This window comes from Cavia porcellus, unplaced genomic scaffold, assembly GCF_034190915.1.
Source record: "Cavia porcellus strain 051 isolate PalLab524CR breed Dunkin Hartley unplaced genomic scaffold, mCavPor4.1 scaffold_28, whole genome shotgun sequence".
Taxonomy (NCBI): Eukaryota; Metazoa; Chordata; class Mammalia; order Rodentia; family Caviidae; genus Cavia; species Cavia porcellus.
In genome coordinates, this window is record NW_026947511.1 from 31,826,563 (window position 1) to 31,844,876 (window position 18,314).

Genomic DNA, 18,314 nt, shown 5'->3' on the forward strand with positions numbered 1-18,314 from the left:
GCGGGGCGTTATAACTGCGAGCGGGTAGAACCTGAGGTTGTAGATTAGAGGACAGAAAGGGCGGGACCGGGGGCGGGGCTTAGGGAAGACACTGTAGTGAGGGGTGAGAGGGGCGGACCGGGGAGTGCGTTGTTCGTGCGCGGTGGCGCAAAAGTTGGGTGGTAGCGCGAAGATGGCAGCCGCTGAGGGGGAGCCGAAGCCCAAAAAGCTGAAGGTGGAGGCGCCGCCAGCGCTGAGGTGAGCGCTCCCCGACGTGGGGAGGAGGGTGACAGCGCCATCGGCAAACCAGGGCCCACGTGGGGTTGCGCAGCCTGGACGCCGGGTGGTGGCCCGCTGCTGTATAGGTCCGACACGCTTACTTGCCGCTCGGGTCCTAGCCCACGTGGTTGCGACCTCTTGCTCTGTGCCCTCTCGGTTTGGCCCAGTCATTTACTGCTCCGGTGCAGCTCATGCTTCTGCTGCCCTTGACCAATCAGAGCTGGCGGACCAGGGGCCGACCCCGCCGCGGGCTCCACGTGGGAGCCAGCTATGGCAGGGCTGGTGGCTGGTGCAACCCAGAGGAGCAGTCCGGTGCAGCGTCCCTAGGCTACCACCTTCCCCTTCCCTGGATAATACACCCAGGAGAAGGCCAGCGCTTACCCTGCCCCGGGGCAAAGATAGAATTGTTGGAGATTTTCCGGAAGTGTCGCGGAAGGGCGCCTTGACCTTCATTTTTGTGCACGCTCAGGAAGCCGGCACCTTTGAAGACTCGCGGACCCAGACCACGCCTCCGAGGTTTAGCGGAGGCGGCCTTTTGCTGGATGCATGGGAAAGGTTGATTTTGATCTTGGTTGCACATTTTGGTGGCAGCAAGGACAGTTCTGCCCCTAACACCTGTCTTCTGTGTCATGTTGCAACTTGAACCCATAAAAACTGATTTGTTGAGACATTTTTTTCCCTAGTGTACAGTTTTTGATAATTTTCAAATGTTCTTTGTAAGGAGGTAATTATATCTAAAAATAGACATCAGATCACTTTAAAAAACTGTGGGTACACTGCTGTCAAATTACATTTTTTCCAACACGATTCTTCACCTTCTAAAGAATAAGTGATTTACAGTTGAAAAAAATGACCTTAGGCATCTGGGGGTGTGCGCATGCGTGCTGTTCGGAATGGACGATCAAATCTGCCAGTGCCTGTAATAAATTTGTGCTACCCTTAAAGAGTTAGTGTGCCTACCTGATACAGAGAACATAATACTGTATAAATCGCAATATTTTTAAAGCTTCCAAACTATATGTCTAATAAAATGAAACCTAATTAAAGCTGCCTGATTTCAGGGCATGTGCTTTCCTTATTCTGCATTGTATTAAAATATTTCTTTCTTTATTTTGGATACCAGGATTTTTTTTAAAAACAGGAATCGAACTCTACCTTGCATTTGTCAGGCAGGCGCTTATGCTGCAAAGCTGTATCCCAGGCTCAAAGTATTTCCTTAAAAAATACCTCTTTCACGAAATGGCCACCAACTTGGAAGACAGGTGCAAGTTTTCTCTGCTACTCTACTAAACAAAAACAGCCATTTTTAAAATAAAAAAAACTACTTTTATACAATATTGATTTGCTTTCCTGTTTATTTTAGCTTTGTGACTTAAGGAAGGCAAAATATTAAAGTCCAAATGAAATGTTTAAAAAACAGAAATAACGTAGGGAATCCAGGTGCAAGTTTGACTCTGTATGTACCTACTTTTTATATAGCTACCCAAGATTAGCCTCTGTTTGTCTGTGCTTTTTTTTTTTTTTTTTTTTTTTTTTGGACAGCGTCTATCTAACTGTAGTTCAGGCTGGCCTTGAACTCACTGTACCCCAGGCTGGCTTCAAACTCAAGGAAATCCTCTTACCTCAGCCTCCACAGTGCTGGGATTATAGGTGTGCACCACTACACCAGGTTGCCTATGTATTCTAAACAATAATGTTTAATACTTAAATATGTCTAAATATAACATGCCCTGTATTAAGTATTTTGCATCTTTTAGCTTAATTCCATAACAGTTTGATAAAGTAGATAGTACATGAGGTGTAATCAGAAAGTACAGTGCATGTTTAAATTTTAAAAAGTTATCGACAGTAAAAGACACATTACTTTTAATCCTTCTCAGCCTCCCAGCGCCTCACCCTTTTGAACACAACTTCCCCAGTCATTCTTGCCACTTTTGAAGCTGTACTGGAAGTCCTCTTTTGTGACTGTCTTTAGTTGTGCTGTCATAGCTGTCTCAGTGTCCTAAGTAGTTTGAAAACCTTTTCATGGCCGTTTTAACTTTGGAGAAGAGCCAGATTCAGTGAATAAGGTAAATGAAGATGTTTTACCATTCTGCTTTTTCATTGGTTTGCACTTGGAGGACTGTTCATTGTATTTTTTTTTTTTTATCACCCCTCTTAAAGACACTCAGGAAAATGACTCCACAATTGCTTCAAAAGTGGAACCACAGTGGATAAGTATATCTGAAACAAGGGGGAATTTTTTTTTTTTTTTTTGATGCTAGGGATTGAACTCACGATCTTGCACTTGCCAGATAGGCGCTTATGCCACTGAGCTAAATATCCTCAGCTCATGGGGAAATATTTTAAAGGTAATGAATGGTGGTGTGTCTTTTGCTGTAGAAAGTTTTTAAAAAAATTATATTTTGATCATAGCTTATAATTTTGTGTATTTTACCAGTAAGAAAATAGGCATGTCATTAGTGTCTATTGAGAACTTGTAAAATTCCTTAGGTAACTAAATTCACATTCTACCATATTAACTTAGTGGTACCTGTAGACGTGAAGCTAAAAGATGAAACATTTTGAGTATCAGGACAAACCTGTGGTTTTGTGCCCAGATCTTTGGCTCTACTTTTTTATACATGTGTGTTACTACAAATTGAACACAAGACCTTTCCACTGAGCTACACACACAGCCACTTAATTTAATTTAGTTTTTGAGAGATGGTCTCCCTAAGTTACCCAGGCTATAACTCGTGATTCTCCTGTCTCAGTTTCCCAGAGTGCTGGGATCACAGGTATGAGTCCTGCACAGCTGGCTACTCCTGCTTTTAACTTTTAACTTTTTATCGGTACCAGGGATTGAACTCAAGACCACCTGCTTGCAAGGCAGGTACTTATGCTGTTGAGCTAAATCTCCAGCCCCTGCTCCTGCTTTTATTATGCTATTGTAGTTTGGCTTTCAGAATTTCAGAATATATTTAGACTGATTTAAGCTATGATGACTTGTTTGACAGTTTAGTGATAGCTACCAGTTTGGGTTAACCATTGAAAATGGATTGTAAATTCTAAACTTAATTTAAAGTGTAGTGCTAAGTGTGTTGATGCATGGCTGTTCATGAGGCTGAGGCAGGAAGATTGCAAGCGTGGGCTTCGTAGTGAGTTCAGAAATCCTATCTCAAAAAAATTAATGTGCGACATAAGCACCTGCCTTGCAAGTATGTGGTCGTGAGTTTGATCCCTGGTACCGGTAAAAATACAAAAATAATAATAATAATAATGTGTAGACTGAGTCAGTGGGCAACAAGTAAATTAATGAGATATTTTTAGATGTCAGGAAGAAAAGATTCAGCTAGTTCGAGGGCAGTGGTTCTTAACGGGAAATTTAGTCTGTAAAGGGGACATTTGACAAAGGAAATATTATTTGAGTGGAGTGGAGTAGGTAGATTTTATGTCTTCTGTCAAACATCATACAATACACAGGACATCCCTACAACAGACTGGTCCGACCAAAATTGTCAGTGAGACTGTCTCAAAAAAAAGAAAAATCAAGAAACATTTTTGGAAACTACTCCTTAGATGAAGATGTTCCATGATGATCACCTATATTTAGGACTAGCTCTCTTTTCTCTGTTGGAAATCTTACCCACATTCATGTCTTCAGCGGTCACCTCTAGGAAGATGCAGTGCATTCCAAGGGTTGTTGAGCACATGCCAGGTCTGTTCTTGTAGTCTGTCTTTCAAGTACATGCTATTTTAGGCATGGGACTAAAAACTGGAGAATGTACAGTGTGTGTGTGTGTGTGTGTGTGTGTGTGTGTGTGTGTAATTCTGCATCCTTTCAGAAAGTGAGGTTTGGGAAAATGACACCTGAGCATTATTAAAGATGACTAGAAGTTAATCACTGTGAAGCGGGATACCTGCCTTTATAGAAAAGTTCATTTGGAGGCAGAGCTGGAGAGAGCTGTGGCTATTGACTGAACTGCAGGTGGTTTGGCCTGATTGGAGCAGAAGACGTAAGGGGTTCAGGCTTTGTAAAGGACATTGTCACATGTGATCTGTCATTGTTAATTTTTAGCTCTCTGAGCCTAATTTTAACTGTCTACTGTGTATCTCCTTTTGAGTGGCTCCTTAACTTTCAAACTCAGACATAGCCAACTGTCTTAGTCACCTTCCTATGGCTAAGACAAAATACCCAACACTCACAACTTAAAGAAGAAGTTTATTTTGGCTCACAGGTTCAGAAGAATTATTCCTTGCAGCTCTGCTGGCTCTGTGGTGGAAGGGACAAGGTGGAAGGGGCTGGGCAAAGGAAAGCTGCCCCCAGAGAGAGGGGAGCCATAGAGCCATAGAGTGAGAGGCACTCCTCCAGCTCCCCGGCCAGGCCTTTTCTCCTCACAGCACATAGAGCTGCAAACTCATCAGCAGTCGCACACCTTGAAGAGTAGAGCGTCTCCATGAGCCTGTCACCTTCCAGACATGGATGGCTTTTGGGGACACCCAAGGTCTAAACCATAACACCGGTGAAGTGCATTTGTTTTCCTAAACCTGTACCTTCTTCGTGATTCTTGTATCTGATCGTGGTATCACTGATTTTTTTTTTTTTCCCCAAAGCTCTACTTTGTGTCTTAAATTTTGTTTTGGATTCCTAGCTACAGTAGTTTCTCTACTTCTAGTTCAAGGCCTTCTGAAGGCGTAGCTCTACTTAGTCATCATAGAAAACACGTGTAAAATCTGACGTGCCTGTTCGGAAGGATTGAATACTAAACCCACATCCTGACTCCCTCTCACATTAGCAATTAAAGATTGTGTAAGAGTCATGTTTTAGTAATACTAAAATGGAACCAGACTTCAGTTGCCAGTCAGCGAGTATTTCCCGAATACTGCTTCCAAGCATATCATTTGGGTGGAATGTGTTTTTCTTTTCCTCTGTCCCTCATGAACCCCATGTTTTTTCTCGGTGTAAAAGCTTTGGAAAAAGGTTCTGTAAGTATCTCAGGTGATCAAGCAACAGCTTCAGTTGTCCTTTTGAAAGCATGTTGTGTTTCTTTCAGAAAACTCTCTGGAAGGTTGCTTTTTTATAAACCAAGCACACAGTTCCCAGGTGGTCTGCATTGAGGATTAAATGAGGGAAGAGGAGGTTGACCATGGGTTTGCCATGTTGCACCGTGCCTAGTTCTCAGGAGCTGTTCTAATGTTTCTAGTGTAAAGTTTGGCTGTTTTTAAACGATATTGCAGGGGTTTCATTCGTTTACAAATTCAGTCTTTTAAAAGTAAGTTTGGGTTATGGAGGTGTGGAAAACAAAAGATTCTTTGCATGGTTGCCCTTAGGGTCTTTTCTGAGTATTGTGTATGAGGGCAGAGCTCCAGAGTTGGAGAGAGAGAAAGCCAGAGGAAAGCCTGCACGGATGGCCCTGGGAACCCAAGGACAGGCATAGAAGTCCATGAATCTGGGGAAGTGCAAACAGTTCTGGCAAAAAGATTGACATTGAATATTGCAGGTGAGGCATGGTGGCATATATGTTTAAATCCCAACCTGGAGGCTGAGGCAGGATGATCTCTGTGAGTTTGAGTCTATCTTGGGCAACATAGTGAGCTCAAGGGCAGCCTAGAATACAAAGCAAGACCTTGTCCGAAAAAAGAAAGTAGCATATAGCAGTAAGTTTTTAACAAATGATCTTATTATGGTATTATTTATCTTTCTTAGCTTCTCATTTTCCAAAAGCAGCAATAAAAGATTAAAAAAGAAAAGGAAAAGATACTAGAAAAGAAATAATGCAGTTAGACTCTGGGCTCAGGAACTGGTGGAAATAATTCTGTGCAGGAGAACGGGAGCCAGATACCGTGGATGAAACTAGAACCTGGGCTGAGGTTGCATGAGAGAGGGCTGAACTCATCTGCTCTCAACTGTTGCTTTAAAAAGCTGTGGAAGTGGAGTGAAGACAGAAATGGCCGCGCTGCCAGATGGCTCAGAGACAGGAACTGTAACTTCCCCATGACCACTAGTACAGAGCACTGGGGTTGGAGGCCATGGCCTCTAATGGGAGTGTCCAACCTCAGAACTACTGGGGAAAAAAGGGAAGAGCTGAGCCTGAGGAAGACTATTATTTAAAAAATAAATGCAGGCCAGGTGTGGTGGCACACACTTGTAATGGCAGCACTTGAGAGGCTGAGGTAGGAGGATTGTTGTGAATTCAAGTCCAGCCAGAGCTACATAGTAAGACCCTGTCTCAAAAACCAAACATAATATGGGCTGAGGCAGGCAGATCACCTCAAAATCAGGGCTAGCCTGGGCTACATAGTGAGTTCAAGGCCAGCCTGGACTATATAGTGGGACTGCCACAAAAAAAAAGAATAATTTTTTTTTTATATTTTCATATGTTTCTATGCTATACATGTTTATTTGGACTCCTGTTTTTACTTACTGACTGCATTTTTGTTTTGTTTTTTTGAAACGAGGTCTTGCTATGTAGTTCAGGCTAGCTTTGAATTTACCGAGTAGCTCAGGCTGACCTTGAACTTGAATGATCTTGCCTCAGCCTCTGGAGTGCTTGCATCACCACACCTGGCAGGACTTTTGATCTTTAGCTGGAGAAACTTGATGTGCACTGAACAAATTTAGCTAAGTGCTGAGTGGTTAAATATCACCATTGTAGAGTGAACCTTCAGGACACCAAATACATCTGAAAATTTGTGAAAAATTATGACTACTGTTTTTTTTTTAGTGCAGTCTTTTGATCTGTACTTCTGAAACCCCAAATCTCTTGAGACTAAGAGTTTTGTTTTTTTAAGTTTGAAGTGAGTTAATTTGGCAGCAGAACTTGGATATGAAGCTCTAGTGTTTGTCTGCCACAAATATGTATGCCTCGTCTTAGAAATATTAGTGTCTATAAATGGCATCCTGTATGATTTTTTAAAATACATAATGCATAGACTCTGTTGGACTTTCTGAAGTCCATTACATTCTTAGTTTTGAAATAAACTTGACTGCCAGGTGTGGTGGTTCACACCAGCAACCCCAACACTCCGAAGGCTAAGGCAGGAGGACTGCTGTGAGTTCCAGGCCAACTTGAACTATATTGTGAGACCTTATCTCAAAAAAGAAAAAATGAAATATATTTGGGCTCCAGGATTCAAGAAAGGGATTGTAGACTTCTGTTGAATAATTTAAATAGACTGCTTTTGCCAGGCATGGTGGGGCACTTACAAGGTTTAAGCAGCAAGATTTCAATGAGTTAGAGGCCAGTCTGAGCTATATAGTGAGATCCTGTTTCAAAACATAAAAATATTTAAGTAGCTTTTAAATGTTTGATATTGTATAGGAACCATAATATCCTAGTTGCTGGGTTCTTCTTCCGGTCCCCATTCTGCATTTTTATGATGCTAAATAGTCATACTTATGACTCAGTCTGTAGGAGTACTTCTTTTGCTGGATTTTTTTCTTGCCTGGAATTTCCTCTGGAGTCATTTTTCTCACAGGCCATCTCATTATGACAGGGGAGCTCTCATGTCCATGCCAAAATGTCAGGAGACCCCAAAAAGACTTTCCACACTCCAGCCTCAGTTTTGAGTGAATTCTGATGGATTCTGTCTGGGTGACCAGTTCTACCTGGGTGACGTACCACTTTGAACCAGTTACTGCTTCAGAGGTGGGGCTTCTGCCCAGCCTTGGATGCATCCCTCAAATCCCACTGTGGTGTTTTGTGTGCACACTGGGGATGCATGCAGTTCTAGTGTGTGTCCTCAAGTGAGGATGGTCATGTGTGTTGCCAGGAAGAGGGTGGTGGTGAGGACACTAACATCACCTTCATGAGGACCTTGTAGAGGGAGGATGGAGGTGAATCATCCCTCAGCAGGAGAAAAATCCATTGCAGCATGTATAGAAGTTATTTATTAGAGCCACCTCCATCTTCTCCATCTCCTTCGACAAAACAACAAAAACAAAAATAAAACAACGTAACCCTCATTCTTCAAGGTCCAGCATCTACCATCTTCATGACACTGCTACTCACCCAGCCTGGAAATGGCTCCTTTTTGTTGTTTGTACTTGGTACTTTGTATTATTGTAATGTACCAAATATATGTGTTTTATCTTGCCTGTTACTTATTGCAGTCAGGAAACTAACTGAATAACCCTTCTGCCTCATAACTGATCACTTCATTTGCAACATAGTATGCTCTGTGTTTTTGTTGCATTCTTTATTCTTTTAAGTGTTTTAAGGTTACCGTTTGTAGTTTTCCATAGTGCAAAACATCTTCAAGTGTTAGGTGTAATTCTAACGTATTTATGAGAGGTGTTAGAACCTTACCCTTAAACAATTTTATGGTTATTTGACCTTTTGTTTTTCTTGTTTATGGAGTGGGCTTGTCTGCAAAGTTAGTCAGATAGTGGAGGACTGCAGAAGCAGTAGTGGCAAGAATCACTTTCTAGATGATATTTCTGTGCCTTCTGCTCATTGGTGGGTATCTAGGTTACCTTTTTCTCATTGCTGGCACAAAGTACCTGACCCCCAAAGTTAAAAGAGAAAAGGTTTATTTAGCTCTGGGTTTGTGGAGGTTTCGGTGCATAATCAGCAGGCTTGTAGGCAGCAGGGTGGTGTGGCACAGGGGCAGCAATTCAAGGCTGCAAAAGACAGCCAAAACAAGAGCAAAAGGGAAGAGCAAGCCTCTTTTCCTGCTTTATATCTGCACACGCCATCTCCCTAGCAACTCTCTTGCCCGGACTAGGATTTTTACACAATGAGGACCCTGACCCCTTGGTGAGTCACTTAGTTAAACTTCTAGGTTGACACAGTGAATCAGCCATAAGGGGGGCATTGACTATTTATTTATTGTGTTTGTTGGTAGGAAAAATCCCCTCAACAAACCTATTTAGCAGTAACATTGTATCAGCTCCATGGTCAATGCTTGCTTGCTTTTTTAAAACAGTAGACTTGCTTTTTTGGTGTAGGATGGATTTTCCAAGAGTGAATTTACAAACATGATCTCAGTGATCTGTCACAGTAATAATGTTAACTGGGAGTTCCTTTAGACGTGGCTCACCAATTAAATGTGTTCCAGGTTATTTTTGCCTCCAAAAACTGAAAGACAAACCAAAAAACAGTGCCAAAAGTTCATTTGAAAAGTGAGGGGTGAAGGGATAAGGAAGAAAATGGCTCTGCAGAGGGAATTTGGCCCAAACCAAAGAAGAAAAGAGAGAGCAAAAATAAAAGTCCATTGTGGCCTGGGAGACACAGGGTAGGCTACAGTGAAGCACCATGAAAGTGGGCTCTTATGACATCTTTGTCCTTATATGTTGTTCACATCTGTGGGAGCCCACAAGAAGTTCCATGTGTGAATGTGTATTGAGATTGAGTTGGCACTGTCCTGTGATCTTGTAATTCATACGTCCCGCTTCCCCAGCCAGCTTTGCCATGTCCTACCTCCTGTTTTAATGGAAGTCTCTTGTCCCTGGGTTACCAAGTCCTTAATTAGTAAGTGTAATTAGAACTCCAAGAGCAAGGAAGGCAGCAGAATTTCCTGTTATGCTGTGTAATGTGATGTACAATATAACCAACGGATAATGGCACAGTTGCTCTTTTTTTTGAGTTTGTCTCATTTGACTCACCCAGGAGGGGTCACTGGCAAGCTGAATAAAACAAAAGAATCAGATGCAGACATCTGAGGTTTTCTCACATTCCTTTAACATTCATATAGGAAAATAAGTTGTGTTTTACTTTCTGAGCCCTAGAACTAAAGTCTAAAAAAAAAAAAAAAAAAAATCAGTTTTTAACTAAACAGATTGAAACACAAGAAAATTATCTTCTTTACAAGTAACAAGTTCACATCTGTTGCCTTTGAGGTTAACTAGATTTGCTTGTTTTATGGCATGGTTGAAGAAGTCTTAGGTTCCTCCTAAAATAATTTTCCAAATATTTTCTCCACAGAGCTGAGGTATCATCTTTAGTCTTTAACTTGATTAAGGTTTTAAGCCTTACACTGTAGAAGTGATAGACTTAGATTTATCGTTCTGTCTCTGTTCTCACACTTAGGATGAAGTTCTGTCACATTTTTTTTTTAGCTTGGGACAGCATGTTAAAACACTTTAAAGAATGATCACAGTATTCTTTGTCTTGTGTGTTTTACTTAGTAGTGCTCATGCAAAATACACAGAACTGGGTTGTTTAGATTTGAGTTATTACAATAAAACTCGGTTACATTAAGTTCAGTAAGTAGTGTTAAATGTTTATCATCAAAACTGTTTAATGTTTATCATCAAAACTTCAGGAGAGCTTTGTCTCTTTTTGCATGTGTGCGTATAGGTTCTTCCTGACAGAAGTTTGACTTCCTTTGATAGTTTCGATGTTTGAATAGCCTAAGGGTGTTCTATATGTAAATTTCTAGCCACAGGTCTTTGCTCTATTTTCCTCCATAAAACCAAGAATCTTTACTTACTCCTTTCCCTCTGCTTGTGTAGCATTCCTTAGATTCAGTACAAATAAGGGAGGAAGAGCACATTTTTCCATTAGTGGGAAAAAAGACCACATCAGTGATCTCTGACCTCTGTTTTATATGCAGCTTGACGGCGTTCCTTGGAAGACTGGTTAGCATCTTGTGGATACCAAGTCAGATGCATGAGGTCTTAAAGTACTTTCTGGTTGGCCCAGGTGCAGCTTCTTTATCTCCTGAAACAAGGTTAGAACAGACTCCCCCTGCCTTTCTCACTGAGATACTACTACAAGTGCTTGGGGATACTGATGGGAGTGACAGGAAGAGCAGGGTGGGAAGAGACAGACAAGAGTGGAAATTCAAGGTTGAGATTTCCGGCAGGTCATGGCAATGGGTAGCCTGTCTCAGGATCAGCCAGATGTGGCTTTTCAGTTTCATGTGATTTTTGGAAGCTCCTTGAACATGCTTAAGTAAGGCTCCTTAGGTTGTCTGTTCTCAATGAAGTACTTAAAATCAGAGTCAGTGTTCTTTGGAATTTTTTGTTTTCTTAGTTTTGCTTTTTGTTTAGTCTCTGAGACAAGGTTTCACTGTGTTGTTTAGATTGGCCTTGAATGCACTATGTAGCCCAGGCTGGCCTCAAGCAATCCTCCTGACTCAGCCTCCTGAGGGCTGGGATTACAGGTGTGTACCACTATGCCTAGCTGAATTTTAAAAAAAATTTTTTTAAATTAGTATTAATAAGTTTGCAGTGCATAATAACTATATTCATTTTGGGGAGCTGGTGTGTGTACATAATATATCTTAATTGTTTTTTCATCCTCTTTTTATTTTTAGATGAGAATAACATTTAAAGAAAATGTGTCACATGTTTTCACTTACATTGTCTTTTACTTCCCTTCTCTTTTTTTTTTTTTTTGGTGATACTGTGATAGAACCTGGGGCCCTCATACTGAGCTGCGTTCTTGACCCTTTCTATTTTGAGACAGGGTCTCACTAAGTTGTCTAAGGTGAGCTCAGACTTTCCTCCTGCCTCAGCCTCAGGTGGTGCTGAGATTACAGGTGTGCATCACCATGCCCTGCTTGCTTTTTGTTACAGACCCTCACAAGGCCGTCAAACAGATTGTCCTTAGCTGAGGAAATGGATGCAGAGGGTTGAGTCCCTCAATAGTAAGAGCTCATTTCACATCTAGGACCTGTGATTCACCCTTTTTGCTGTTTATATTATGCTAAGAAGATACAAATTGAGAAGTTGTCAAAGTGAATTCTGCATGTGCTAGATAAGCATATTATATAAAGAAAGTCTGAGGCAATGTTTTTTGTATTCTGGTTTAGACTTTTGCAAATTTTGTTTAAACTTTGTGCCCTGCCCCCAGTTCTCTTGCAGGATGGATTTAAGGACATGCTTTGCAAGTGAATTTTGAGCAGATTGTGTTTTCTAATGAACACCTTGAGCAGACCAATTTTGCCTGTGTGTTAGAGTTAAAAATATTCTAGTTAAGAGTAAAATTTTTTTTATTAAGTTGTTATTTACTTTAGAGATTGTGTGGTTTTCCATGATGTTAACAATTTGAATTTTATGACCTTGGTGTCAGTAATTATGTAAGAGTAACCATCATTATTCTGCTGATAAGGAAGCAGGTGTAGAGAGTTCAGATAATGTGCCAAGATCACATGGTAAGTTGTCGAGGTAGGATTTAGACTTGAATCTGTCTTATTTTATTAATTATTTGCAGTAGCCAACTACTTATAAACAGTAGCCAACAATGGTTAAACAGACTATTTGCTTCAAAAAATATTCCTATATTATACATGGAATAATTACTAGTAATCTTCTAAGCTGCTAATCTTTTAATATTGTTAATGATTTAAAATCCCATTAAAACCATTCTATTAGATCTGAGATGGTGGCCATGAAAAATTTTTTTCATTAGGAATGACCCACAGGGTTTGGGGATGTAGCTCAGTGGCACAGCTCCTGCTTGGCAAGTGGGAAGGTCCTGAGTCTGATTCCCTGGTTACCCCACTTCCCAAATGACCCACAGGAGCCAAGAATGGTGGTACATGCCTGTCATCCTATCACTAGGAGGCTGAGGCAGGAAGATCATATATTCAAGTCCAGCTCAAGGAACATAGTGACTTATCGAGGTCCTATCTCGGAATAAGAAAAAGGGGCTGGGGATGCAGCTAAATGTGAGGCCCCTGAGTTCAATCCTCAGGGGGAAAAAAAAAAAGGAAAAAGGAAATGATCTTTGTTAACGGTTAGCCTTGGATCCCATTCACTCATCCAGCCTTCATACCATTTTTAAAACAGTAACTTTTGTGAGGAGCTGTGAAATGCTCATTTTTTAAAGCTTATTGGTACAATTTAGATACACGTAATGATCACATTCATCGTTGGCAATCTATACCCGAACATAGTATATCTTGGTACCTCTTTTTTTCTCACTCTGCTTTCCTCCCTTCAACTTCTTTATTTACAATACTTTTGTTTCCATTGCATCCTTCTTTTCTCAAAATGCTCTATTTTAAGGCTAGGATTACAACATTTTATTTTTATTGGTAACACTTTAAAAACTTCACTTGCAAGATTGATAAACACAGGAAAAGGGACTTAGAGGAAATGTGGGTCTTTGTATAAGAAGTTGAAAACACAAGAAAATTTTTAAAAGTCTTTGTTTTTCTTATTGAGCCCACATTTCATGACCCCCATGTAACTTTTCAGCTTTCTACTTGTTTCTGAGATAGGGATGTGAGATTGTATACTGTATATAATATCCTTGGTCATTAGCATGATACAAGGAAAAAAGCTCTGGGTCAGAAATTAGGTATGGCAGCTGGTCATGGTGGCTCACGCCTGTAATCCCAGCACTCGGGAGGCTGAGGTGGGAGGATCATTGCGAATGCGAGACCAGCCTGGGCTACAAAGTGAGCTCAAGGCCAGCCTGAACTGCATAGCGAGTCCCTGTCTCAAAAAAGACAAAAAAGACAAAAAAAAAAAAAAAAAAAAATCAGATGTTTTTATTAAGGTTTCTATGTAGACTTGTATTTTACCTTTAAAAAATGATTTTCAATTTGTACAACTACTACTTCATAAAAAAAATTAAGTAATTTATGAAGACTAAGAAGTGCCTCTTGAAATTCTGTTGTAGTTAAATATATGTACAAAATAGTTGCATCAGGCACAGGTCTGTAGTTCCAGCACTCAGGAGACTGAGGCAGGAGGATAGCTGTGAATTTGAGGCCTGCCTGGGTTATAGAGCAAGATCGTGTCTCTAAAGATGCGGAATATATTTTTTACAGTGATTTTGGTTTTCTGTCCCACAATTTAGAGGCTTATAACTTTTATTTAATTGCGTGATTTTGTGGGTCAGGAGGTAGGTCCAGCTTGTATTTAGCTGGTGCCTGGTTGAGGGTGACTGCTGGCTGGGCTCAGCAGGGCTCCTCCCCACTGAGTGTCTTCAGGCTCTGCAGCTGGAGGTCCCCAGAGACCAGGCAGGGCTGGCACTCAGAAAGACTGAGCTGGAATTTGGCATAACCATACTCCTGTATGCTGTTAGTCAGAGGAGTCTCAAGCTGTTCCAGAATTAGGGGCAGAGGAGAAAAACCCTTGCCATCCAGAAGTTACAACTTTTTTTTCATGCAGCTGGGGGTTAATCCCAGGGCCTTTGTACTGAGCTGCATCTGCAGCCCTTTTTGAAAAAATTGGATTTTGAGGCAGAGGCTTGCTACATTGCCCAGGATGCCCTCTAACTTGTGATACTGCTGCTTCAGGTTTCCAGGAAACTTGGGAGTACAGGCACGTGCTGCCTTACCTGGCCGAAACAATGGCCATTTTTAATTTGCCACAATTTCGGTTAAATATTTTGAAAAATGTAACTGAATTATATAGCCATATTTTTAATTGTTATTTCCATTTGAAAGATGATGATGATGATTGTTACTGTTTTTCATTTCGAGTGTAGGGCGCATGGAACCTGGAACCTGCACAGCTACACAGGTGCTTACTATGGAATACACCCTCAACCTTCAGGATCATTACTTTTAATAGTGCTTTCCTACTCTCCACAGTGGGAGCTCGCTCTATTTTTTGGTCTAAATATATTACTTTTCTATAAGATACTGAATGTACTGTGTTTTTGAAGCAGTAGTTTAAGGCTTAAAGATTCTATGATGTCTTAAGTTTGCTGCCTGCCACTACTGAAAACCTTGATTTGGCATGTGATAGCAGCTGCCTTCTTACAATGCCTGAAGATTACATTTGCATTTAATTACTCCTTCCCTCCACATGCAGTCAGTAAGAGGTGGTGATATTTTTATTGAAAATAGAGAAATCTGCTCCTGTGCTGCCCTTCCCCCAAATCCCTTCTTCAGAAACACTGAATAAAGAAAAAACATTTAGATAACAGTTCAGTGGTTTAGGAAAGAACTAGGTACAATGAATTTTTTTTTTTTTTTGGTTGTTGGGAATCAAATTTGGGACCTTGTACTTGGCAGGCAGGGTGCTTATGCCACTGAGCTATATCCCTGGCCCTTATTTTTTAGAATATGTTTCAATTAAAATTGCACATTCTAGCCAGAGTTACTGATACATGCCTATAATCCCGTTACTCTGGGAAGCTGAGACAGGAGGATCACAAATTCAGACCCAGCCTCTGGGCAACTCCATGACTTATTGGGAGCCCGTTTTGAAAAAGAAAGGGAGGTGGGAATGTGACTCAGTGCAGAGGGCCTGGACTCAATTCTGGGTACCACAAAATAGCACCCCTCCATCCCTGCATATTCTGAGATCACAATTACATTTTTTTTGTTTCTGTATAGAGAGAATGATAAGCACTGGGAGTAGGACAAAAGGTACCTCCTGCCCTCACTCCCTTAAACAGTGGCACTTGTGTGAACATTTATGTTCTCTACTTCCCAAAAAATCTTGGTATGGGCTGAGCATGGTGATGCATGACTCTACCTGATCAGGCCCGTGGATCAATCCATGGGGTGTACCTGGAGGGGGAACAAGGATGAATAGAAACAGCGGGGAGACAAAGAGAGATTGAAGCAAGTCAAGAGAATCTGATCAAGCTCGTTTATTCAGGAAGTGATTGCATCCTTTATAGGCCAAGGGCGGGTTGGTGGGACAGGAAGAGGGTGGTTTCTGATGGGTTATCGTCATGTCTGGGTATGTGATGTAAGTAGGAGAGGATTATGGTTAATGTAGGCAGGTGCATCATATGCCCATAGGAGAGAGGTGGGGAGGCAGCAATGGGGCGGTCACGCCGCTCCATACATCCACCCCTAGTACTTGGGATGCTGGGGCAGGAGGATCACCTTGAGTTCAAGGCCAGCCTGGACTACATAGCCTACTCAAAAAAAAAATCTTGGTATGAAATAGTTAATGATTTTACTTAAATCTAAATTTCATTTGCTGGGTGTGGTGGCACATTCCTGTAATCCCAGCACTCAGAAGGCTGAGGCCTTAAACTCTTGGCAATCCTTTTGCCTCAGACTGCCTAGTGCTGAGACTTTAGGCATGCACCACCATGCCCAGCCTCCTAAATTCTTATACAGTGGTTTTTAAAAAAGGGTCTTTATCTGTCAACATTCTCATCTGTGATTTTTGACACAAATGAAATTATGGTTGAAGTTTTTAAAAATGAAGAGGGCTGAGCTGGGCATGATGGTTTGTGCCTGTAATCCTAGCACAAAGAGGGCTGAGGCAGGAGGATCGCTATGAGTTTGTATCCAGTCTGAGCTACACCATGAATTCAAGACCAGGCAGAACTACATAGACCTTGTCTCAAACAAACAAACAAACACTAAAATGAAACAAAAAACTGAGAAGCAAGTTCTTAAAGTATAGGGCTCCAGCTATTCAGATGGCTGTGAGTAGACCACTGTATCATCCTCTGGGAGAAACTGTGGTATGTGAAACTTAGTTATTTATAAATTCTCAGACATGTCAAATATCTTGGCTTTATTTTGTCAATGCTGCATTGGCCAATGGTAGTTAGCCCCAGTCCTGGAGGCGGACTACCAGGGTGTAGACCCATACCAGGGAATGGATTTCTGTTCTGTACTGCTGGGCAGGTTATTCTACCTCTGTAAAGTATATCCTGGCAAGGTTGCTGTAAATTCAAGTTGGATAGTACTTGTTAAATAGATAGCATGGGTAGTCACCATGGTGGTACATGCCTGTAAACCCAGTCCTCGGGAGACTGCAGCAGAAAGATCAGCCAGCGTAGCGAGAGACTCTGTCTCAAAAACAAAACTAGATGATGTAAGCTCTGTGGGTTCAGCCCCCAGTGCTAGCAAAAAAAGCTGTATACCATGGCATTGGCAAATTCCTCCAAGTTTTACCTATGCTGTTTATATACATACTCATTTATGCAACCAAGGCCAAAGTAGAATGTTCCCCTCTTAAGGTATTCTCCACATGAAACTACGTATAAAAATCTTGACATTTCTTCTTAGTCTGTGAATAGAAAACAGGTTCTGCTCAGTAAGGATGACTGAGAAAGAAAAAATCTGTGACTTAAATCTACCTGACCTCTCTCAGGACTGCTCTTCTAAGCTGCTCCTGTCTTGTCTGGTTATCTCGGCAGCTCCATTGTCTGTTTTCTCGAGTTCCACATGCGGAAGTTACCGTTGATTGATCCCTTGCTTTTCTTTAGTGCCTCACTTGCACCCTATCAGTCTACCTCTCAAATGTCTCTTTGATTCATCTACCTCTTTCCATATCCGTCACTGTCAGACTGCTGTGATCTGCTACTTGGATTGCTGTAGTAGGTTTCTAATTTGGTCTTTCTGCTTTCATGCCCCTCTGTTTATTCTCCACATGATAACCAGAGTGATCTTTTAAACAAAATGATACCATATCACTCCTTTGTTTAAAATTTGATTACAGTGGCTTCCTGTTTGCTGTTATGCAAAATCATAACTTCCTAGGGTCATGAAGTCTAATACAATGCTTCTTACACTGGTCACATACTGTTCTTTCTCCTACCCTTCCCCTTTTTCACACTGTCAGTCCAGGTCAATTGGGTTCTCATTTTAGGGCTGTTCTGTCTGAAACATCCTTCCTCGACTTGGCTATTCTTGATAAAAACTTCCCAGACTACCCAGTGCAAGAGGCTTTCTTGACACTGATCTGTTGCTTTTAATTCTCTGCCTGACATGTATAATGGTTTGTGTCTAGGTGTCCCCCCAGACTTTTATGCCATCATAAGTCGGGCTTTTGCAGAGGTGGATCTAGAGTATATAACTGAAATTGATTCATGGTGCAATATTAGGCTAAAGGGCACTAGGATTTATGGTGAGAGTGCTACCTGCTCTAAGTAGCCAAGGTAAGATAAAACAGATCAAAATATGCTATTAAGGTCCCTTGTTTTGCTACTTTGTGTCTACCGTGAATTGTTTCTCCTTTGTGATGTCTGTCTACCACACCATCCTGCCTTGGAGCTGGCCATCTGATTATGAACTGAAAACCTCTACAAACTGTGAGCTAAAATAACCTTTCCTCTTTTAACTTTGGGGGTTGAATATTTTGTCTCAGCAACAAGAGAAAAGAAACTAAGACAGAATGTGGCATGAGAGAAGTGGGGAGATCATTGCAGTGACTGTATCTGACCATGTGGTTTAGAAGACTTTGGAGCTGG

General features: G+C 41.3%; 1 protein-coding gene across 1 annotated transcript in view; it reads left to right on the plus strand.

The window, feature by feature from the left end:
* The first annotated feature begins 86 nt into the window (after positions 1-86).
* Adk (adenosine kinase) overlaps positions 87-18,314 on the plus strand; it is a 500,383-nt gene continuing 482,155 nt past the window's right edge. The window contains exon 1 of the mRNA XM_063238694.1: positions 87-237. Within this exon, the coding sequence (XP_063094764.1) occupies positions 173-237 (65 nt within the window). The 5' untranslated portion in view covers positions 87-172. The remainder of the gene's footprint in view (positions 238-18,314) is intronic.